This window comes from Falco punctatus, assembly GCF_963210335.1.
Source record: "Falco punctatus genome assembly, chromosome: 11".
NCBI classification, from domain to species: Eukaryota; Metazoa; Chordata; class Aves; order Falconiformes; family Falconidae; genus Falco; species Falco punctatus.
The window spans coordinates 11,018,464-11,043,094 of record NC_137591.1 but is presented as its reverse complement, the minus strand read 5'-3'; the positions used below and the strand labels follow the sequence as shown (position 1 = coordinate 11,043,094).

General features: G+C 39.1%; 1 protein-coding gene across 14 annotated transcripts in view; it reads left to right on the top strand.

Annotated features, from left to right (window-relative positions):
- The window catches only part of MAST2 (microtubule associated serine/threonine kinase 2), a 194,264-nt gene that overhangs the window by 149,225 nt on the left and 20,408 nt on the right, over nt 1–24,631 (top strand). For all 14 annotated transcript variants that reach the window (XM_080406092.1, XM_080406088.1, XM_080406082.1 and 11 more), the window contains 12 exons: nt 1,491–1,566; nt 2,856–3,065; nt 9,290–9,391; nt 12,527–12,659; nt 14,317–14,378; nt 15,031–15,116; nt 17,103–17,311; nt 18,687–18,825; nt 19,255–19,387; nt 20,744–20,909; nt 21,953–22,054; nt 23,669–23,791. In XM_080406092.1, coding sequence (XP_080262218.1) covers nt 1,491–1,566; nt 2,856–3,065; nt 9,290–9,391; nt 12,527–12,659; nt 14,317–14,378; nt 15,031–15,116; nt 17,103–17,311; nt 18,687–18,825; nt 19,255–19,387; nt 20,744–20,909; nt 21,953–22,054; nt 23,669–23,791 — 1,541 coding nt within the window. The remainder of the gene's footprint in view (nt 1–1,490; nt 1,567–2,855; nt 3,066–9,289; nt 9,392–12,526; nt 12,660–14,316; nt 14,379–15,030; nt 15,117–17,102; nt 17,312–18,686; nt 18,826–19,254; nt 19,388–20,743; nt 20,910–21,952; nt 22,055–23,668; nt 23,792–24,631) is intronic.

Here is a 24,631-nt window from a genome sequence, read left to right as displayed (position 1 = left end):
GGTGTGGGGCAATTTGCTTTTAAGACTGAAATCTAAATGTTCTTACCCTTCCTATTTCTTTTTTTAGCATTATGCATTACATGTAAATATAAATGTAAGTTTCTTTTTAAAGAAAATTTTCCTTGATTAAGAACAGCTGTCTAGCAAGCTAAGGGTTCTATTTTTTTCAAAAAAAAGTTGTTTTTACTTGGTATCCAAAACATCCAAATCAGTTTTTCTCCTGTAACATAAGGATTCAGTGAGAGATTTAATCTGAAGTGCATTTTCCCAAGCTGAATGATAAACCTTATTAAAACAAGGCACAATGTAATTCATGGAATTCCAGTGCCAGGCATGAAAAGAGCTTGGTATGGCTGTATTCTGTGAGCCAGTGAGCTAGATTTTCTTTGAATTGTAAATATATGTTCCCAAAAGAATGTTTTATTCCTTTAAGTAGGTTAGCAGCAAGGTAGTAACTGTAATGCATTTATTCCATTTAGAGAGATTCATTTCATTCTTCACAGAAAGTTTAAAATGTTTGAACCCATTCAAGATAAAATTCTATTTTTTGATAGAGAGAAAATATTTTTAGCGATATGTAGTACTCTTAAAATCATAAAGACAATGATCATGTAAGATGCCAAATAATTGCAGCCCTTGCTTGTCTTGAATATTAAAACAGGGTAACCGGAGAAATGAGATGCTGTAGGCAATCCTGTAGCTAGGGATTATCTGCATTACCTCACTCCGGCTGTCCTCAGTGGCAGAATGAGTCAGAGCATTGCATACCATCAGATGTGATGAAATGAGATGCAACTCTTCTTTAAAAAAAACACCCAAACAGTAATATAAATGCGGTTTGTCAGAATTTAGTGTCCTGGTTTTTGGTGTTCATTGAAGTTGCCTGCTAACCTATGCATGCATGCATATGCATCCATGGTGTAACGTGCCTCAAGGGAGTGCAGTTTTCGGAGAAGTATTCTGTTCCTATTGCTCGTAATATTTGTATATCAAATTTAGCTGAATAACACAGCTCATGCATCTCTCCTGTAGGGTGGTATTCTTCAGACAAAGGAAAGCAAGCATCTCAAGTCCCTTGTTTCATTTTATTCTGCTCCTTCCTGGCACTGGAGACTCCAGACATAACAGTGATATCTTTCTGAGCAGGGCTGCTGCCACTGCTGTGGAGGGCAGTAAGAGAACGAGGGAAATAACAAATGTACCTGCAACAGATGCACTGGGTTTTTACAAGCTTGTATGTTAGAGCTTGCGTTCGCTGAAAATAGGTGAGTTTCTGCCTGAGTTCACGTGAAGACCGGAGTTTTCAGATGACTATCACTGCCGTTGCTTGCTAGGATTTTCTCTTAAGTGAAGCACCTGCCTGTTACTGAGGTGAAACCAAAGCTTTGGAAGGGCTACAGCCAGTGTGGCAGCTTTATGACCAGCGCTGAATTTTGGAGGGTTTTGATGTGATATCTGTAAATGATAACGTACTTTGTTTTCTCCTCTAGCCCCGGTCGCTCCCCAATTTCCTTTGACAGTGAAATAATAATGATGAATCATGTGTACAAAGAAAGGTTTCCAAAGGTAAAGAATCACTTTTTAAATAATGCATTCAATGAACTTGTGACCAAGCTCAGAATTAATTTGTAGTGCTCATTGTAAGAACTGGGCTCCTTCTCCATCTCATTTCCAAGCAGTGCAGTTTGCTGAGAGTTTGAAGCTGCCTTCTCTGCTCCATATGTTAATTCTGTAGTAGAGGAAATAGATTGTATAGAGAGATTCAGATGGAAGAGTGTGAAAAGCTTTGTGTATTTGTGTATGCATTTCATATTTACTAAATTTCTCATGTCTGTTATTGGCATGACAGATGCTCACAAAGGTGAGGAGAAGGGCCGTGTTTTGGCTCTCCAGGTATCTTGAACTAATCCATGTCTGTCTTTAAATTCTGAATCAAATCAAGGCTGGAAGAGGGATGTTTTGCTTATTTTCATATATACTTAAAAAAGCTATTGTAAAGAGTAGTTTCAAAATAAGTTAAATAACATTTTCTCAGTATTCCCTGTATAACTGCATTAAATGTGCTTCATACTGATCCAAACGTCTTTGGTTTTGGTAGGCTTTCCATTTACATATTTGAAATGCAAAGTTTTCTTTTAAAGTAATTCCAAATTATACTGGAGGTTTTGGCAGAAACCAAGTTTGACACTGGGCCTTTTGGTACCAGAGAAAGAACAAAGATAGGTTTGGATTTCTAGAAAAGTCAATCTGAATTCAGTTACACTGAAATGTGCTGAAATGATCTGCAGTGAAAATAAGTGTTTCTTTATTAAAAGCTGAATATTGAAATCTGTGGAATCAAGCTTTGAAAGTTAACACTGAAGTGAGCGTAGAAGATTGTGTATCCCAGAGCTGTTGATACGGCCATACCTTTCTGTTCTACCAATAGCAAAAATAGATGTTACTCTAGAGACAGGGTGTCAGGGCTTACAGTGATAGAAACGTCTGTGCTTGGGGCAGTGATTTTCAGCTTCCATGGTCTTGCCTAAAAGTTCTGAAAACTGCCTCGTATCTTACATCCTTACTCTGGAGACCCAGGGAGGCATACAGCCTCAGGACCAAGATATTTTTATGGTCATTTGCATTTTCAGAAACTGTGTTCTGATTAATTTTTGTTGTTTGTTCATGTGAACATAACTTTTGCCTATGGTATGCCATTTTTATTCTCAGCAAAATGCGATTGTATTTTGGAATATTTTTTAAGCCTCGTGCATTTTGGAGTTGCAAAAATGTTACTTTAGCACCTTACTTGTTTATGTTTTAAGTTCTGGGATAATAAAATTTAAGAGTAATTTCTCTTTATTTTGTACTCTTAGGCCACGGCACAGATGGAAGAACGGCTGGCTGAGTTTATTGCCTCTAATGCTCCAGAAAACGTGCTGCAATTAGCAGATGGGGTCCTAAGTTTCATTCATCATCAAGTTATTGAACTGGCCAGAGATTGCCTAGATAAATCACGTGAAGGTCTTATTACTTCTCGGTACTTTTATGAGCTACAGGAAAACTTGGAGAAACTTCTCCAGGATGTAAGTGCTCTCTGCAAAGTAGAATATATTCTTTTGTTTGAAACTCTGAACAATAAAGCCAGAGCTTTGATTTTCAGAGCGACAATGTGGGTTCCAGGGGAAGGGCAGTGGGTGGGGGTGCCGAGATCCGAGTTGTTTGTCTGATGTTGATCTACCGCAGGTGGATTTGAGCAAATCACTTCACCTGTGTACTTTGTTTGTACAAAAGTTAAATATGCATATGAGTAAGTCAAAGGCAGCCTTTACCATTTATGAAAATTGGGTTCATCCAGATGAGGGAAATTACTGAACTTTTCTTTCATGTACTTCAAGACTCTGAATGACTTATTAATTACAATAGTGCCTTGAAGGAGTGAAAACAGCATAGTTTGTAGTGTTGCTATAAATTTTTCATAAAAGATTTTCTTGAGCTGAGCTTAATCCAGTTGTGGGGTTTTTAGTACTTCAGTGTGTTTTGTGGTGTTCAAAGCATATGAAAATACACAAGGGGGCACAATTTTAATACATGCTTAGTATACTTCAGCTGCTCATTAAAAATTGCTCTTTTCCTTTAAGATGAAAATAATATTAAATTAAAAGCATCTCTTAGAATTTATGCTATAGCTGTTATGAGGAGTCAGTACTATTACCAGCTGCTGGGTCCGGACGTTTGTTTGGGAACGTCTTCCTAATCCTTCACTTCGATTTAAGAAGCTAGCAAGCTGAAAATACAGGATTTATGAAGATCTCAATCTCCAATTATAAGTGTCACAGAGACACCTAGAAACAGAACACCTGAAACAATTTATTATCTTTGGTGATTTTTAATCTATTTAGTGTTTGTATGTCTATTATTACTATTATTATTATTATTATTAGTTTGTATGTCACTGGTCAGTTTGCCAACCCACTGGTGTGGATTGCACTAGTTTGTGCCCCTTTGCCACTCTTTCCAGACATTAGAAAATGACAAATGAATAAAAATACTCTATTAATATACAATTATTGTATTAAAAAGCTTTGTGAAAACTGCAGAATCTTCCCTTGTATCAGCTAAAATCTTTGGCTACCCCATTTCTTTGACTGTGGCTGTAATTTCCCTGGTATTTATTATGCATGAAAGAAAAATGACTCGTGTTTGGTTTTGTGGTGTTCTGCCTGGATAGGGAATATGATTTTGACAGATCAAGAGAGGCAGGGAATATCTTTTGAGGGCCTATATGATTGTCTGCCTATGGGATATCAGTAACTACTGTGGATGCATTTAATAGTAAAAAATGCGTTTCCAGGTGAAAGTGGTGTTCTTTGAATACCATGCAAGAGTTTGATTATCGATGCTGCCATCCGTGGCTGGAGAAACTGCATCTAGTCAAAGAAATTGTTCAGTATTCCTAGTCTTTAGAAGAGAGGAATATCTTTCTGAAGTTTGAAGGTGGCAGTGTAGCCTCCCTGGGCGGGATGAGCATCACCCAGCCGTCAGTGCCGGGGGGAGTGGGACTGGCAGAGGCACAGGTGCCCACCCTGGGGCTGGCCCTCAGCAGCAGGGGTGCAGGGATTCCTGCAGCCAGGGGAGCACCTGTTAGATGCTCCACTGTGTATCTCCAGAGGCTGGAAGCAGGGCATTTGCATGTCAGCTATGATGTAAGGGGTCAGGCCTCTTTGGGTGATGGTTTTGAAGTTGGAAAGATTTTTCTAAAAGTGAGTGTGTGTGCTCGGCAAAGTAACTTACATTTCAAGGGGCTCAAGGGGGCTACAGTGCGTTTTACTGCTGCTGGTAGCAGATGCTTTGGGCTTGCAATACGCCGGCTCCCAGACCTTCCTCCTGTGTGTGTGGACAATGATTTCTCATACCATAAGGAATTTAGAGAGCAATACTTTGGGTCTGGTCACTTCCAGTCTGCACTTTCAGGCCTGTCTTCTGGCCTGAAGGGGTTAATCAGCATCTCAGAGAAGTCGTGGGTCAGATAAACCTGCTTTTTCCTTTCCTCTCCCCCCCCTCGGAACAAATCATCAAAACACACTTCTTAAATGTCCTTTTCCACTTGATCCTACATGCATTATACTGCTGCTCCTAAGCACAGGGAAAGATGACATTGAACTGTTATTCGAGAAGATGCAGTGGTCATCTCTGGGCTTGTTAAGGAATTGACATTCAGGGCTTGCTTTGACCTCTTCCTCCTTAGCATCTTCTGCAGAGCAGGGGTGAGAGAAGGGTCAGCTCTGAAGTTTGATTTACTTTAGGCAGTAAGGTGGGCTAGAGACGATTAACATGAAAGCTTAGAGAAACAAGGGAGGCAGAACAGGCTGGGACCGAAGAGGACAAAGAAATTAAAGACAGCGGAGGAATGCCAAAGACTTCATTCCACATCTTTCTCATTTGTTTTTTCTGTCCTATCATACTTCCTTGGCTTTTCTTTTAATATTTAAAAGCTGCTTGTTTTCCCCTGCTTGCCAGTCTGTGCTTTGCCCTTCCGACTGCATTTTAGAAAGAAATAATTGGAATATTTCAGTCTAAACATATAGAAATTGGTGATAATATTTTTTTTGGAGGACTCTCCTGAAACACAAGGTGGAGACAAGTTTAGATTATTCCAAATTTCGGAGCAGGTCTTTACCTTTGCTTGGCTTGTAAGGTATCACACAGAGTTACACACAGTATAAATAATACCAACTGGAAGGTCATCAAAAAAGCTCTTCCATTTGGGCAGTTGTATGCTATGGTGTGTTTTTATAACATAAGGAAAGATTGGGAAGATGATTTATTGGTGAATAAGGAGCTCAGCAGCTGGCAGGACTACCCATAGATTTTCGAACAGTTTTACTGTGAAAGAATGGATTATTTTGATTTTTTTTAAAGGTGTTGATTCTGACATGTGGTAACCAACTAAACTCGCACAGTATTTCAAACCATAGAAAGGAGACTCGATTTAATATGTTGCAGCTTGTATCTACTTTATACTGTAAAAATACAGCTATAAAACAGAGTAATTGGGTATTTAAATAATGAGCTGTTTAAATAGACCAAACCAGAAAGCTTTTAAAAGTTTTTTAGATCCTGGCTTTTCTAATAAAATGCCAACAAGTCTTGTTAGTTACGGCAAATGAGATCTTTTCCCTTGTTTGGAGCGTGAAATATTGTCTTTTAGCCAGAAAAACCTATTGCTTACTGCGTCATTGAAATTATCCTGAAGTAAAAATGAATTTAAGAGATTTTCTGTATTTTGGAAAACATGAACTTGAATGTTACACTTACAAAGTAAGAATATTGAAAAATAAGATAAAGCACTTATGAAAAAGAGTATTTGACATTCTAGTGGAAGTTGTCCCTGCCCATGGCAAGAGGGTTGGAACTAGATGATCTTTAAAGGTCCTTTCCAGCCCAAACCATTCTGTGATTCTCTGACATTCAGTTCTTTAGCTGTTACCATGGGGTGGGCTCAGGGGATAGGGTAGGACCTCAGGTCACTGGGAGAAAAGGGTTAGTCAGTTTTTACTTGGCTGAATTGACAAGGTAAAACCAGCCAAAAGAAGTTTAATGGCTTTTGCGTGGGTGTAGCCAGTTGGCGAGGAAGGTGAAGGATTACAGGTGTTCCTGTGCATGGAAGAAAAGAAACAGAGGAGGGTGTTCGTGTTACACTGCGGTGACTGATGCTGCACATTGGCAAATGGATATTCTGATCGGGATTGCTTTCTTAATATGAGCCTGAGCGTAAATTTATTGGTTCTTGGCACTGCAGGTCTATTGTTTTGGTTTCCATCAGTATATTAGCTCAATTACAGCGTTGTGACTTGCATATCCCAGTTATTGGTCTTGCCGAACCCCAGGGGAGGACAGTGATTTTAATTTCATGCCCCAGTAACTACAGTTGGTGACGGATGGGTCTTTCAGATAAGGGAATCGGTTTGTAAATTACCCGTTGCTACCTCCTGTACACGTGTCACTGGCAATGTGTGTAGGAATGGCATCAGCCTCTACCCACAACCCCTACAGCTTCTCCCTCCTCCCCTTGGGAGGCGGAGGGGGGGAAACCCTGAGATGCCACCAGCAACCTTCAGACCACCCTGCCGTCATTGGGAACTGCGGATTAGATGGCACGCCTTGTACCACGGCACATGGAAGCAGCAGGCAGCGCCTGGCTATATAACCCTCTGGTTCCCAGAGACTGTCCTCGGGACAGATTCTAAACAAAACATCTGTAGGCATGTCCGGGCTGTCCTGCATGAGAAGGAAACAAGAAGAGGCAGTTTTATTGAGGATCTTGGAAGAGCAGCGCTGTGCAGAGATGATGGCTGAGTGGCTGTTACAAGTTGTGTTTGATTTTTGTAATCCTCTTTTCTTCCTTTTTCTTTTCTGTGTCCTTTGGCAGTCATGGTCTAGCTTTTTCTTTTCAAAACAGACGCCTGATTAAATTAGTTGCGTTTTTAAATGATTTTGCCTAAGTTGTCATAGATAAGAAAAGGAGAAAGCAAAAGGACTTGATTTAAAAAAAATAGTTTGCTTTAACAGTATAAATGGATGCAAAATGATGAATTACATGTATTATATTGTATTTTTTACATAATATAACTTATGTAGGAGGGAAAAGGACTTTCCAATTGCATGGCTCATGTATCAAATAATACAAAGTTGTTGATGTTTTATTTATTCATTTCAACACAGCTAGCCCCTGGTGATCAGGAATGGCTTTTCAAATATGAAAGCATTCAGTTTTTTTCTAGAATTCATATTTTAACTTACAAGTTTGCATAATGCATTAGGGGACACAGAGTGAATACTAATCATGTTAATTTTGATTATTTTCTGGTTTATAATGAGAAAATACCTTATAGTTAGAAAGAAGAAAATCACAACTTATGTCAGTGCTTCCAAAATAATCTTTTTAAGGGTCTGTAGCCGGGAAGTATCTTTGATACTGCTTTTAGATGATGAACTAGCAGGTGCATTGTTTTCTTCAAGGTTAAAATTCAAGCCCTAACTTATCAGTGCTGAAGTAGACGATCAACATTTCTTATTCTGACCTGTATCAAAATGAGAAGTAATGAACATTCTAATATTTTTTTTTTGGTTTGGTAACAAAATATCAGGGATATATTGTTTAAAATGCTGCCTGTATGTTTCTAGCTTTGAATGTCTGCTTCCCTGTGTTTTGATTGTTCTTTTAGGTGATCACCAGTGTGATTTGACTTCTCACCCATATATGTCGTCGTCTTAGCTGGTGATAATGAACAATGCTAAATGAACATCGTAGTTTATTGTTGTTTGCATCCTTGTTGATAAAACAGCAGTCCTATAAGCAACTGGCTCATGGACAGCATAAGCTCATTGCTTAAGTTCTGGACTTTTTATTTGTGGCTATGCTAACGCCTCATTTTTAGACCTTGGGGAAAAAATAGCTATACTTTGTTTCAGAGTTTCTACATGTCATTGGAGCCATCTTTTTATCACCGTGCAATGAAATACTATTTTATTTGTGCTTCAGGACTCATAATGTAACCATTGTGTGCTTGAGCAAGAGTGACTGGTGTGTGGGTTTGTATTCAAATTTGTCTTTGGGTTGGTTTGGTGAGGCTTTTTAATATTATTGCTTTAGTGTGTTTATTGTTATAAAAACGCCGCCATACACATACCTTGAAACTAAGCCTTGAATTTATACTGAAATCCGGTAAAGGGAGTGGACAAGAAGAAAAAGAAATTCTGTGAATTAGGTTTCTGTATGCTCTTTGCTTTGCTTGTCTGCTTGGTCCTACCTGGCATACAATACAATGCTGTAGTTGTTCAGCAGGATTTATAAAACTAAATAAAGATAAACTAAAGTTTAGTCTTTTTTGATGATGAACAGAAGTAGTTCTAATTCTAGCTGAAAGTCTAGAAATATGTGTGGCTGTTAGTAGTTACCGAGACATCAGTATCATGTGGAAGGTAAAACTGAAAAGATCAGTAATCCTTTTTTCATTTTTAAAATAAAATAAAAACACATCATGTCTAATATAACTGAGAGGTGATATAATGCAAATAGAGACTCTGAAATATCTCTTGCATGATAAAAGGAGTCAGTTGTAATGGAAAAGCTCTATGTAACTTGGCATCCTTGAATGAGCTGAGATCATTGCCTGCCCTGACGCAGTCACGCCTTTGCTGCCGAGTTATGGTTACTGAGCTGGTGATTGCTCTGCATTCAGCATCTGACATGTAAAAATGAAGAGGTCACTGCTAGGACCATAATGTGATGTTCTCCTCTCCACAGGCCCACGAGCGATCAGAGAGCTCCGAGGTTGCCTTCGTTACCCAGCTTGTGAAGAAGCTGATGATTATCATTGCACGACCAGCTCGGCTGCTTGAATGCCTGGTAGGTTTGGTCTTTGGGAGAGTGTGTGTGTGATCTAAAGAGTCTGGAGTGTGTTTGAGGAGATAAGGAACACAAAGCCTTCAAGAGAAAGCTTTAAATTCTCATTAAGACATTGATGAAAAATAGAACAATATTTAAAAGTTCAGTCTTTTGGTTTAATATTGAAGTATCTTTCCAATGGACTGTCAGCTGCAACAGCAGCTGAATTATATTCTAGTATAAAGTTTATGGCTGAGGGGCCAGGTGTAGCTGTTGAAAACATTTCATGCTAATTGATGCCACCGATTTTCCTCATGTAGTTAGTAGCTACAGAAGAGAGCCCATAAACGTATGGTGTGCGTACGGTACCTGGAGAGCCACGCTAAGAAAGAGCTGTCACTAAGGAGGAAGTTCCCTTCCATTTATAAATGGTGTCTGGGCTCTTGGACTCAAACTCTGACCATAGATCCAGCAATTGCGGAGAAACCTGGTGTCAGGTTTTCCACTGTGGACGCACAGAGGGATAGGCCAGTGAGAGATCCAAGCAGATTTGGAAGCCTGGGTTTGAAATCCTATTTGATGCTATTGGAAGACATGGAAAAGCAAGTCTCATTACTTTTTCAACAATTTACCCTGACTAATAATAGTGTATTTTTTTTTATTTAATTCTAGAAAATGGTGAAAATTGTTTAGGCCATCCCAATGATATTGGTCCCTGTGTCCTGAAGTCATGCAACTCCAAAAATATTTTGTATTTACAGTGGAGAAGGAGTCTGCATTCACCGTTGTCATTTATACTTGCATATGCTCTGCTAGTAAGACACCATCTAGAAAAACTTGAAACCTCAGTTAAATGTGTAACTTCTGTGAATTCACCTCTATACCTGCAAGCAGTTCCAAACTCAAACCAGCATTTGGCTGCAGATCAGTAGGTCTCCAGGTTCCTCCGCTGTCTTCTGCACCTGATGTTCTGCAAAGTGAGTGGGAGCAGGTGGAGGCAGTAAAGTAATTGAGATGACTAATGAACTCCAAAGCATGTAGTGACAACCTTGACAATGAAGTGGCTAGCCTTCAAAGTATAAAAATAATACTGAGATCTGTATATTTAAAGATATATATCTGTATAAATCTGTCTTCCCTGGTTTTTTAACCTGTATTTCCTTTCTAACTTTTTTTCCCAAATATATTTTATTCTACTGACATGAAGAGTCAAATATTAATGTTCCTTTTATCCCATAAAAGAAAAAGTAGTATAGTAATGGGTAGTAAACAATTTAAATAGCTTTAAAACTACATTTTCTTTTTATTTTTTAACATTTTCTTTTTTGTAATTTACCTTTAGCTTCAACTTTTTGTGAATTTATGAACAGTTTTTCTAATATTTTAATATGAAGGTTAATTTTAGTAACACAGCTCATTGTTGTTTCTTCCTTGTAAATGAAATAACTGGCCATATAGGCAGTAGTTTTGATGGTTGTGATTGTTTTAATAGGGGTGAAGGCATTTAAGTATTTTAAACTTCAGGTATTTGGCTTCAGTCTTTGTATTTACCTGTTGGACTGTGAAAAGTGTATTTACGGACTGAGTCTCTGGGGCTTCAAGAAAATAATAAAGTTTTGTGCATCAGTGAAACCATCTTTGGCAAAAAAGTATGTAATTCATTCTTTTTTCAATTTTTTCTTCTATAGCACCTGTGTCCCCTTAGAAGGGATCATTCTTCTGTATTCAAATGATTAAATAAACCTACTCAAAAGAACACAGAACTAGAATTTATTTAATTTCTTAATTTTTTGTATGTTTGAATTTTTTGTCATCAGATTATGTTTTTTTTTCCTTGTCCTTGACTCTCCAACGAATGACCTCCCATTATATCTTGAAGAATCCTTCCTTGACTCGACCTTTCCTTTCACCCCACTGTCTGTATTACACTGCAGTCTGTTGACCATCTTTCTCCTGTGGCCCTCTCTGGTCTGGCTCCTGCTCTCTGCCAGTTCTGAGACAGCTGATTATCCTTTTCCAGAGGAGTTAGGAAGGAACTTTGTTTCTTGCATTGTTGCTGTCTTTGGTGACAGGCAGCATGTATCCAAGCAGCATTGCTTAGAGCAATCAAGAACAAGCGTGTCTTTTCGCTGTTTCTCTAACTATTCGAGTATCTTTACATCATCACAACCTCCCGTTTCTTTTTCTTGTTTGCAGTTCTGTGCTCTCTTTCCTCTTGTGCTGCTGACCACACTCACATCAGTTCCTTCCTGATGCCCTCGCAACTGTATGCTGTAACTCTTCCCCTTTTATCCTCCCATTTCACTAGAAAATTTTTGAAGGGTCTTGGCAAAGCAGCTCATTGCTGCTCAACAATGAGGTTTGTAGGGGAGAGTTAACTTTAACTAGTGAACTTGCTTCTAAGCAGAGTGCTCCTGCTGCCAAAAGTTTGCCTTTTATTTCCAACTCTATCTGTTGGTCTAGTAAAAGAGTCACACCTTCTTATAGCCTTTTCTTGCCTTAGAGGTCACATACACCAAGACTGAGTTGGTAAGATGAGTCTGTACTGTATAGTACAAAAAATACTGCAGCAGTATTTCTTATATAGAAGGTGAAATCATTGCTGATAAAATAGCAGTTGCTGTTTTCTTAATAATTTTATTAGCAATTGTGAAGGTTGGGACAGTTACAGAATTGTTTGTGGGAGTATGGTTTGATCAGCACTGACATTTGAAAGCAGGAGAGGTTTATACTAGCTTAACTCACCTGTCAGACAGAGGTGGCAGAAGGCGCCTCCATCTCATCGCAGACCTTTCCCTGGCACGTTTCAATGTGACGAAATTGGGAAGTGTGTCCACACTGATGCTTTGATTATCATGACCGTATTATCTGATAGTCCAGTTTTGGTGCATAAAAGGTTCCTACAGTCCTTATCCTGTTTCATTTTGCAGATCTAAGCCAGTGGACATCCAGCAGGCCGTAAACATCTGTCGTTTTTGCAGAGCAGAGTGGAATACATTGACTTGCTTGTTGTAACTGCCAATGTTTTGCATCACTGCTGAGGCCAGAATTAACTTTGGATGTTTCTGAGGAATCTCCTACATGGGGGAGAAACCTTTTGTAATTCTAAAGCTGAATCGTTTGCCTCTCTGTCTGTCTCACACCACCTTGCTGCAGGAGTTTGATCCTGAAGAGTTCTACCATTTGTTAGAAGCTGCAGAAGGCCATGCCAAGGAAGGGCAAGGAATTAAATGTGACATTCCTCGTTATATTATCAGCCAGCTGGGACTCACCAGGGATCCCCTGGAGGGTGAGAACTCTTGTTTTGTACTCTCCAGACTGCTGAAAGGATAACCAGATCCCCTGGTCACTACATAGCTCAAGGAAGCTTTTATTGTATTGGTTTAATTTCTAGGCCACGTTTCCTTATTTTTCTGTTTGTTGTCACATTCTAGACTGTCCTTTCCAGCCCCACGTCTCAAAGGACTGTTGGTGGGGGTAAGAATTGCACGTCAACAATGACAGTTCTTTACTTACGATGTTATTAATGTCTCCCTGTATTATAGCTGAAACGATGTTAGAAAATGGCTTTATGATTTAATTGTTTTCTCTGTGCTGTTGGACAGTAAAAGTAAATTTACCCATTATTCTTCTGATCTGCCTGCCTGCTGGTGGCCTGGTTGGAAAGTATCCTGTCATCCCACGTTATTGTCCTCTCTGAGAAAAAGTGTATTTGTTGTGATTTTCCATGAGAAACCACGAGTAGTATAAATTTTTAGGTGGAGATGGGATTGTATTTTTACATCTTGCATAGCAGTGAAACCAGAGTAATGCTTTAGAAGACAGTAACAGCCTTTCTGCTAGGTGCCAGAATTGCATATGGTAAATTGAATATGCTGTAAACGTGCAGAGGGCCAGAAGATGCTAACTTTGGAATTTGTGAGTTAATATTTCTGCCTGGTGCTTTGCTAGCTGAATCTCTTCTCCTATGACAAGTTCTACAAGCATGCATGGCTTGCTCAGCAACAATAAAAAGTGTGACAGAGACTGGAGGTTACTGCGGAATATTTCAGTGATTGAACCGTACTTTTTGTTTTCTCAGGAGAGCATAATTTTAGCATAAATTAGTAGTCTGGATAGGACTAGTTTAACTTCTGTGGTGTTTACTGAAATGACAGTGACAGGTTGACTTCAAGTGAAGAGCTCTTCAGGAAAATTTCTACCAAAGATTGCTAAATGCAATTTAATAGCATTTGTTGAAATCTGACATTAAAGGAAAATTTCCTTTGATCCCTGTCATGGGAGAGAACCTTTCCATCACTAATTCCCCTTACTAAAGTCAAATTTTCTTTAGAAATGTGTGGAGATGTCAAGATGCCTTATTTCCTTTCTGTAAGGAGGGCACCCAGAAATGTCAATGATGTCTATTTAGAGACTAGTAGTTAATGTAGGATTTTGGTTTGCAAAGTTTGTAGCATCTCCTAAGACAGCTGAGTAGCCTAAACTAGCTGACTTCCTCCGAGTTTGCTGCTGCTCAGCAGTTTGCAGAATCAGACACATTTGATGGAGGGAGGTGGTTTGGAATGTAATGCTTTTTTTTTTTTTCTCTTCTGGAGTACAGAGATGCCGCCAGGCTATATGCAGACATATATGCATGGAATAGGTTTTAATATTGACTAGACAGCAGTTTCCCCAAACATGCATTTATTGCTTTTACTGATTGTAGAAACCATCCAGAATAAGTCAGGCTGAAATTAGAACAATTAATTATATCCTTGGTTTATATAAAATACTGCCTACAGCTTGCAATATGTTAAAGGTTATCACTGTATAATTGGGGTGACTTCTTACGGAAGGGAAAAATGTCCTTCCACATCCACCTATTACACTCCTGTTTGTCTTGTATAAACAAAGAGAATAGTGTTTGATTGAGATCATTAGGAGTAATCTTTCCTCTTTCTTTTCAGAAATGGCCCAGCTGAATAGCTATGACAGCCCAGACACTCCTGAGACAGATGATTCAGTCGAGGTAAAGCAGTAATACACTCACTGTCTACTGCTTTTTTCCTCTGGAAAGAGGTAGTCTACAGTAAAGTATTAATTATAATGCAGAGTGATTTCAATTAAAAAAAGAAAAAAGTGCTGACATTTAAAAGCAGTGTTAAGTATACACTCTTAAAAATGTGGTAATCTCTGTACTGGGGTGGTGAAATGCTTAAAAGCTGCAAACAGGCATTATCAAGTTTTGTGGATTTTTTTTTTTTTTTTTTTTTAGAGTTGCAAACAAAAATCATCTGGAGAAATTATTTATATCTGCATTTGTAAAATGTGATGTGTATGGAAGAGAGTTTACTTTAGTAACAGACCACTGGAAAAACTAATTACGTAACTTGCTAGGTTTCAAAGATCCTTAGTTGTTTAATTTATTGAGGTTTTTTTAAATGTAATGTTGAGGAAAGGCCTGACTCTTACAGTCCACTGGCTTTCTGTGCTAATATTTGTGGAGGGAATCTGCAAGAGTTGTACGTCCTAGACAGTTATTCTAAAGCTGAGGACTCCAGAGTCTAGAAACAGATTGATTTGGGATAAATGCTGCTTAAAAAAGATAAGGACAAAAAACTGAAGTACAGCATTAAGTCATTCCAGGTCCTGATTTCCATTTTCTTGTCGTCTTTCCCCAGAGTCGTGGGGCCTCTGTCCAGTCAAAGAAAACTCCATCTGAAGAAGAGTTTGAAACTATTAAACTGATCAGTAATGGTGCTTATGGGTAAGGCTTTTAGACTTCGATTTAGAAGAAAATATGTTATTGTCCTACCTAGCAAGGGACTATAGCAAAGTTTGGTGAATGACTGGGTTTTGTTGGGTCCAAAGCATAACTGAATTTTGCTTGGGTCTTACAGAGGTTCCACACTTAGGATTCTTCTACATTCTTCTGGGAGATGCCATTTCTTGCATGTTCTTGGGGTCTCTTAGGCAATAGCCCCTGTACCTGGACATAGTTCTTGGTACTTACATTGCACTGAACTGACACACAGCTTCTAGCTCGGAGACCTTTTGTAAAAATCAGTTGTCTTACATTAAAGCTTTCAGAATAGGTTATTCCTAATACTTCTGTGGTGCAAGTTTTCTGAAGCCCTTCCTATCTGTGACCTCAAGCCTGTTTTTCCAGGCTTGGAAATAACTGTTTCTGCACCATTTCTTTATGGCAGGTAGGTAAAATGTAGACACCTGAGTACCTTAGCTTGAGATGACTAAAACATTTCCCCTGAACATTGTCCCTGGGGAAAATATTGTCACTTACTTTGTTGGAGATTTCCTAAGTAAAAAAAATGCAGTTCCGTGAGTCCAAGAAAATTATTTTGCACCTATTTCCTTATTGCTTATCAAAGCAGTCTGTGTTTCCTTCCATGCTGTCTGGTTAATTCCTGTGATTTGCATTTGTTTAAAGGCTCAGTGAGTGAGAGTAAAATTCTGTAGTTGCACATATTATTGATGATTCATTAAAACTGCAAAATACTGAGAGAGAAGCTGTTTATGCTTTTCTATTCTTCCATGTATTCAGATTAAATATGTAACATGTGGCTGTTTGCAAGCATTTGAAATACTAAAAGAAATGCTAAAATTACATTGGGGCAAATCCACTGTGAGAAGTAATACAGCAAAAATACTACTGGATTTTATTATCTACTGAAGAATTTGGAATTAAGTCAGTCAGTTAAAATTTCAACCATTCGTACAAACCTCTCCAGAAATTTAAAGATGGTTCTTGACTCTTTGCAGTTCATAAATCCTTACCAGTGAAGTCATTTAGGCTATAACTGAAAAGTAGTGATATTTAGTAGGTCATAACAGCAAAACTTGAGCATGTGCTTGAGTGTTTTGTTGAAGTGGGTTCTTAGTTAACAGCAATTCATTTTTTTAAAAGTTGTACGTGGAACAAATGTAAGCGTATTTTTTGTTCAGTGAAGACACAATAGGGCATACCATATTATTAGACAAGAAGATTTTATGTCTTTTCATTCCTATTTCTGCACAGGCCCCATGATTTAAATGAAACTTTGTAAAAAGGGGAGAGAGAGTAGTTTTGCTGTTACTCGTATCTGTCATTATCCGGGGTGTATTTTATAGTCAACTGCTGGTGGGACACAATACCTTCTTAAATGTAATATACTCCAGAGAAAAGGAAACAAGTACTGATTCAATAAGGCAGGCAAACCGGATGAAAATTTTATTTGCAAACTGTATTATTAATGTGCAGGAATCTAATGATCTGCAAGTGATAGAAATGTAAGAGATACTTTACTGAAGGAAATCCCTGGTGACAGTTTTGTGTCAAATTAATTTTATGGAGCTTGGAAATAAACTGGTGATTCCATGTGTTTTGGACAGTTTTTTAAGTGAAATGGTGACTGTAGTGGTGAAAAATACGTGCCTATGCAATGACACTTAAGGAGGTTCATGACATTTGTGTCTGAAATATCTCCTTGTTAGTCACATCAGAAAAAATGCTGCTTAATTCAAGAAGGCAGAGTAGCTTTTGGAAGGGAGCGTCACGGGGTTCTTTCTTTTCTAGAGGAGCTTGGCACTGAGATGGGATTTTACGGAGTCACAGATAAGTCTGTCAGGCTCCATCAAAACAGTTACCATCACTGTTTAAAAAAAACCCAAGAAACCAAAAACCAAAACAAAACCAAAAAAAACACCCAGTTTAAACATAAAATGGAACTTTTCCTCTTGCTATGTGGTTTTCTAGAGCAGTGTATTTGGTGCGACACAAGACCACCCGTCAACGATTTGCCATGAAGAAGATCAACAAACAAAACCTAATTTTGAGAAACCAGATTCAGCAGGCTTTTGTGGAGAGAGACATCTTGACGTTTGCTGAGAACCCCTTTGTGGTCAGCATGTTCTGCTCCTTTGAGACCAAGCGCCACCTGTGCATGGTTATGGAGTATGTGGAAGGTACGGCTGCCGTTATCTACACCTGCAAAGGGACCTGAGAGAGGATGAATGGGTTGCCTGTGCAGTGTGTCTCCTCGTAAAGGATGACATTACCGACTGATTTACGTGTGCTTCGGGCGTAAGGCTGATGAGTGCGCTGCTCTGAACACAATAAACGGGAAGACCATCTCGTGTGTGCTAGCCCTTCACCGAAAGTGAGCTTAGTCAGCCCTGCTGTTGCAGGGGGGTGATGATGCCCTTTTAGAGGGGAGCGTGCGGACAGCTTGGGCTGAGCCGGAGAAATGAGTCATTCCAGCACCGGTTTAGTTTAAGGAGACGCCCTGTTTGTGAATCCCTGTGACTTGACACAACAGGATTACAGTGGAGCTGAGGAAAGGTAAAGCCACATGTAGAAAACTGCGGGGGTCAGAGGTCATCTTGAACTTTCCAGTCCTCACTGGACAGAAATCCTCCTGCTCTTCTATAGGATGGCATGGCTAGAGCATGCTTAGCATGCTAACTGCAACTTGGCATTACAGTTAGAAAAAGACAGTTAAGAAACATCACTGAGCAACACAGTCTTTGTTCTTGAGCAGCCTTTTTAAAAATGCAGTGGTATTTTATGCTGGGATTTTTTTTTCTTTGTTTTGCTTATTCTTTGAAATATTATTTGGTTTTATTTTATCGCTGTATCTTCATCTTGTTGTAAGCAATATATTTCCACTGATGGATCAATTTCTTACGCCTGTCTTGCTTGGCTGAACGTTTATGAGAAATAAGCTTATAGTTATTGTATCATTGTTCTTTCAGATAAATTAGTGGAATGAAAACAGATGTATTGGCATAAGAAATTTTAATGTTAATTCCTATTTACAAGCAGAGATGAAGGTTACATGAAACGTGTGGCCAGTTTTCCTTAGAAGCTTGAATCAGGGGCCCACAGACTTACCTTCATGCATACCGCTGTGTCCAAAGGCATGGCTGCCTCTCCATGTCTAGAGAGAGCCATTTCATAGTTGTAGAGGTGTTTACTTACTATTTTAAGAAGCTTGTGTATCGAAGTAGTATGTGTCTTAGTGATGGAAAGCAGAGAAATCTATAGAAAGGCCAAAAAGTCACGAATTGCCCTTTCTTAAAGGCATGCTTACAGTTCAGAAACAGCATCCATACAGTTCTTGAGGAAACATGCCCAACATACATGGATCTTAATTTTCCTAAGATTTTAATATTTATTTGAAGCTCAAGGCAGAGTGTAGAGAGAGCTTTAGAATTCAGGCTAACAGGGTTGAGAGAGACAGCCTTTAGGAAACTTACTGTAGTCTAGTGTTGTAGACCCATAGCTGTTCTTACTGGTATGTGCCATTTCACTGTGCCATAATTGCAACCTTTTTTCAAGGAGGTGATTGTGCTACGCTTCTCAAGAACATTGGTGCCCTACCTGTTGATATGGCGAGGATGTATTTTGCCGAGACTGTTCTGGCGTTGGAGTACCTACACAATTACGGGATTGTTCACCGTGACCTAAAACCTGATAAGTAAGTGTTTAGCTCTTGAGAAGCTGAAGGGAGAGACAGTTCTTCAGGGGCTTTCTCCATAGGCAAGAGTACGTAGGGGCTAGAGGCAGTAGAGCTCTTCAATGGGATCTGACGTGTAAGAGATTTTGTGGAGTCTCTTGCTACTGTTGCAGAACCAGATAAACACTGAGAAAAGGTGGGAAGAATGTCTTCACATACTTTCTCAAAGCTGTTGCTACACTGATAACAAATTATGGCAGAAGGCGGTCTGATTTCTAGGTGCCTTGGCTGCTCTGTGCTATTCAGTTGCATAGGAGGTTCCTTCCAGGTGGGGACGTAACCCTGAGAACTTGCTTAGCGTTATCTTGTGGTGTTCTTTTTTTTTTTCAATTGCTTTTGGGAAAGAATTAATTGAATGTTGGATTATTTTGCTGCTTCTCTTTCTTCTAGTCTCCTGATAACTTCCATGGGTCACATTAAACTAACAGACTTTGGACTGTCTAAGATTGGGTTAATGAGCCTTACAACAAATCTTTACGAGGGACACATTGAGAAGGATACGAGGGAATTCCTGGACAAGCAGGTAAGCTGAGAGATTTTGTCTGTTGAGGTGGGATCGGATGCAGGTTTCTGGCTTGGGGTAGAATTGGAATTTGTAGCACTCCCTCTGCCTCAATGGTGTGCTGCGCGTTGTAGAATGAGAGGAAGAGGTACAAGTCCATTCTCATATTTGTGCATAAATTGGTATTGTTTATTATTTCAACTTCTTGTTTTGGAGTGATGCACTTCATCTCTTATTTGAGGATATTGAACGTGTGACCTATGCAGCAGCGCAGGTGTGAACAGAAGTTGGTCTGGGGGCATAACACAGATTTTGCTGGAAGGTTTTTCCACAGTCTCCCCCTTCTGGTGCTTAGAAAGTTCATGGCAAGTTCCTGTACATTCTTGTAATTTTGTCTGATGGCTTTAACATTGATTTTTATCCCCATGATATTTGCTAAGGGTCCCTTTTCTCTTTAGCCTTCATTTGCTAGGCTTAACCAGCTAAATTCTTCTAGATAACAAGATAGATTTTCCTTTGATGAATGAATAGCTCTTCCATGCACCTCTTTCAGCTTGAATTGATATTTCCTGAGCATAGTTGACAGGAATTATATTGCTCTGGATGCAGGCTCATCAGTGTCTTGTATAATGGGATTAAAAAATACTTCTCTCTTCTGAAAATACCTAGGATTGCAGCTGAATTTTCTTTTTTAGCTGTGCCAAGTGTTAACTCATAATCATCCTGCGGTATTGTCTTCCTTTGCTTCTGAGTAATGATGTCTTTTCTAGCAGGAACTCTCTCTGGTCACTAGATCATGGTCTTGCACTTTGCAGTGTTTTATTTTTTGCAACTATTGTTATTGTTGCTGCTTCTAAGCCCAAGGCAACATAGATCTTCCAATGTGATTTCCTTAGCCCCTGTCTGTGCCAGCTGTACCTCCCAAGTTTAAATACTGAAGTGTGTAATCATGCTGTGCTGCTAATTCTGCATCTGTGAAACTAAATTCTGCTAGCACCGAGATGTGAGAGGTTTGTCAAAACTCAGTTGCTGATAGCTATAGCTGTGCCAGGAGACATCCATCAAGCAGACAGACCTATACACACACAATATGCATTTTTCCCATATGCTTTACTGTATGTGCAGCAAAGAACTACTTAGCTGGCGTGTCCACACTAGGAACATTTCATAGCATGTGATACAATTTCTGTGCAGGTAACGAGTTCCTCAAATATAAACTCTTGGTCCGTGGAAGTATTTCACAGCGTGAAGTGGTTAGTGGCAAAACATTCGTAACTTTCTTGTAAAGCTCTGAGGAAGAAAAGAAAAAAAAAAAAAAAAAACCGGACAAAAATAAGATCTGATGTGAATTTGGCTTTCTTCTGTGTTCTTCTTGAGGTCTGTGGGACTCCGGAATACATTGCACCAGAAGTGATCCTGCGCCAGGGCTATGGGAAGCCCGTGGACTGGTGGGCCATGGGAGTGATTCTGTATGAGTTTCTAGTTGGCTGCGTTCCTTTCTTTGGGGACACACCTGAAGAGCTCTTTGGACAAGTAATCAGTGGTATGTTTCTGTTCTGGCTCTGAAGGGGTTTCAAGGTGAGCTGTGAAGTAAAACCTTGAAAATACTGAGGACCTGCAGTTTAGTCAGGAAGGACTAGGTATAAAACAATGGGGTTTAATTTTAAAATCCATATCTTTCTGTGTCAAAGTAACATTCTTCTGATTCCAGCTATGGAAAGTTGTTGAGTTGCAGAATGTCTTGCTAGATAGTTCCGTCATGCATAGTGTGGGAGTAGTGCAAATCCTTGTGGGATTGGGGAAAAATATTTGAGGATTTTTCTGTTCTGTCTTTTAACTTAAATGGTGGAGGATATGAAAGGTGCAGCCGCCAGCTGGTCTAATCCAGTCTGGGTTTGGTTATTGCTTCTGTAGGTGCAAGTGTCAGTCAATTAATAATTGTTTTATAAATGGAGTAAGAAGGAAATTCTAAGCAAAACATGTTGAAGCTCTTGTACTCGGCACCGTCACATCTTGTGACTTTTTAAACCGATCTCCTGCTTGGAGTTGGACAAATGATTGCTTTGTGTTCTCTCAGTGAATATGCCAGTGAAAACATTTCCTATTGGGAATGCTTTCTGAAACAGTAATTTTTTAACACACTTGGCAAATGTCCTTTGTAAAAAGCAAATTTCAGCAAAGAATTAAATATGATGCATGAAATTGTTACCTGTGAATTGTTCTCTCTGTTCCAAGTATAACGAGCACGGAATGTGCGGGCACGAGATACAGCCACGGTATTGACAGTGTCATTGTTTATGGATTGTCATGGAAGTCCCATTTCATACTTTATTAATAGAGTTCTTAATGCTTTTTTTCTCCACAAGTGCTGCTTGGATTGACAGCAGCTTTAGCTGACGCTGAATTTTATGCATTTTGGAAAATGTCAATGCTTGAATTATATTAAGTATGCAAGCTGCTGAATTCAAGGTATTTACGATTCTGGGGCAGTACTGAACACTGCTTTTTACGGTATAGGAATGTGAATGGTTATTCAAATTAGTTGTGAAGTTGGTAGAAAATGTCAAGTTTCTTCTTTGTCCCCAGATGAAATTGCCTGGCCAGAAGGTGATGATGCACTGCCACCAGATGCCCAGGACCTCATTTCTAAGCTTCTCCGACAGAATCCTCTGGAAAGAATGGGAACAGGTAAGAGCCTTGTGCATAAGACAGTAGTAGCCAGAAGCAGGAAAAGAAGCTACTGTGCCAGTGATGCACACGCATCCATGTTGAAAAATACTCACCTAGAGCTGGAAAACAGTTTGTACTGGGTTCAGTGAATCTGGTGTGATGAAGCTCTGAGAATTAGTGTAGATTGTACATGAGTCACACAAGCATTACTGTCTTGTTTGGGAAACAAGAAAGGGGCACCGTCAGCTTGGCATCATAACTTCTCAAATTTGTGCTGTTCCGTTGAAGGCTTGAGGGTTGTGTCTCCATTTGAACAGTGTATAATCAGATTTCTTTAAAGTTCTATTTAACTAGGGGCTTAATCCCCTACATGGATGTGAACTCCTGGGTGTAACAAAATAAATGAAAACTTTCCCGTTCCTAGAGGCCTGTACTGTATAATTCTCCACATAGACAACAAAGTCTGATAATCCTTTTGGCAAAGTCATGGGCATATCTCAATCTTTTTGTATTATAATGTCAGATTCAAAGTTTTACAACCCAATGCTTCTCATTTCCTGATAGCAAATAACTATAAACAGTTTCTAGCTACACTTGTTTTAAAATAATCTGTGCAGCACTGCAGCTTCACAGCACAGGTTGTCTGTTTCATTGATTTGATTAGTTTGATTTCATCCTGGATTTTCAACTGGAAACCACACTTTAAGGATAAAATAAAAACCTATATATATACTGATTCCAAAAGGCACATGTATTCAGCAGGCTTAACTCATGTGCACCAAGGGTGATGAATAGATCATGAATTAATTATGATATCAGATGGTTTTCACATGTTCTTCTTTACTTCAAATCCGTGTACTTGAAAGATATTGCTGTCATGGGAAAGATGTAGTTTCTTGCCTTATAAAATGAGTTGATGGACTGATTTTTTTGATTTCTTATATAATGTAATGCTGAGACTGCTGTTCGACTTGGCATCTTGTAGTGCCACTGGCACTCAGCAAACCTTTTATCTCCTTTCCTCTGCTATTCTCTTTTATAAAAAGACAGTAGCATCTTTTATGAATATTAATTTAATTTGGAAAAAAATGCATATACTAGTAGACAGATAATCTTTAGTTTTTCCTTCTGGGTACCCAAGCTTCTGAGGTTAATAACAAAAGATACTAATTCAGGAAGGTTCGTAAGCCCCTGCCTTGTTTTAAGCACATGAATGAGTTTATTCATGACAGTGGAGCCACTCACATGCTAAGTACCTTGCTGAATTTGCTCTCTTTATTCAGCTATGGACAAGGTGGTATTTAGAGTCTGGAAATTTTAAATTAAGATGTTAATTAGTTCTTAACTTGCAGCTTGCTGTGGAATGTAACAGCAGATGCTGTCTTCCAGCCAGTTTAGTCATGTGTTGTCATTAAACAGGAAGAGGAGGTGGGAAGGGGGAAATCTTGTTCAGATTTTATCCTGCATCACCACCTTGGTAAAAGGATAAATTGTTTCTCAAAATTTCTGGAAGATGTGTGACTTAAATGTGTTTGGGTAGATTCTGTTAGGCTCTTGATATTTTTAGGGTTTGTTTTTCTTGTTACGCAAATGCTGAAAGAAATACTCTGCAATAAAATATGCTTATTTCAGGTAGTGCCTTTGAAGTGAAACAGCATCGGTTCTTTAAAAATTTGGACTGGAATGGATTACTTCGGCAGAAAGCTGAATTCATCCCACAGTTGGAATCTGAGGATGACACAAGCTATTTTGACAGTAAGACTAAAGATTCAGCCTAAACGGCATCATATTTTTTGTGCATATTTAATTTTTGAAATTGTTAGAGTTAAGTAATTGTTAGAAATCAAATAAAACACTTGATGGAAATGGCTTTAAAAAGTTTCTGTCGAAAGCCAAGTAAGGTTTCTTTGAAAGCAAATGAATTTTGAATGAAAAAACGCTGCTGAAGTCAACTGGCCTTTGGTGCCCGTGGTCCTGCCAGCCGTGGCCCTGCAGTGAGAGGTGCTGTGGTTCTTAGGTCCGGTTCATTACAGGTCTTCCAAAGCATCTGGTAAATCCAACTTCCTTGAGTTTCTGAGCAATATTATCTTTCCCTAGTGACCATTTTCAGCCGATAAGTTTTTTTTATTAAAAAAACCAAACAAACAAACCCTAAACCTTGAAGACAAGTATGTAGGGAAAATTCTTTCGAGATTTAAAGTAATTTAAACTATTTTCACTGGAAGTGTATCACCTTATTTTAGTATTACTAACTCTAATGAGATATGAAGTGCCTGTCTGGTGTGTATAAATGCCTGGGAACTGCCGTGGTATCAGTGCTATGTAAGATTCCTGGTATTTCCAGATAAGCACCAGACAGCGTCAGTGCTCTTGGGAGAAAAGGGAGGAGTGTCATGTGAGGGATGGAGAGGTCTCTGTCCCCAGAGCCTCTGCTCCCTAGCTTTTCTCATTTGACTTGGGGAGCTGAGCAGGTAGAAAGGGCTTGTGCTGGTCAGGGGGGGTCTTTCTCTTCCTCCAGCTGCAGCACGGAATGATACTGGGCTATTTCAGTTCCCTGAGCTATGGAAGTTTCTGCCCTACCTCAATGGAATCTCT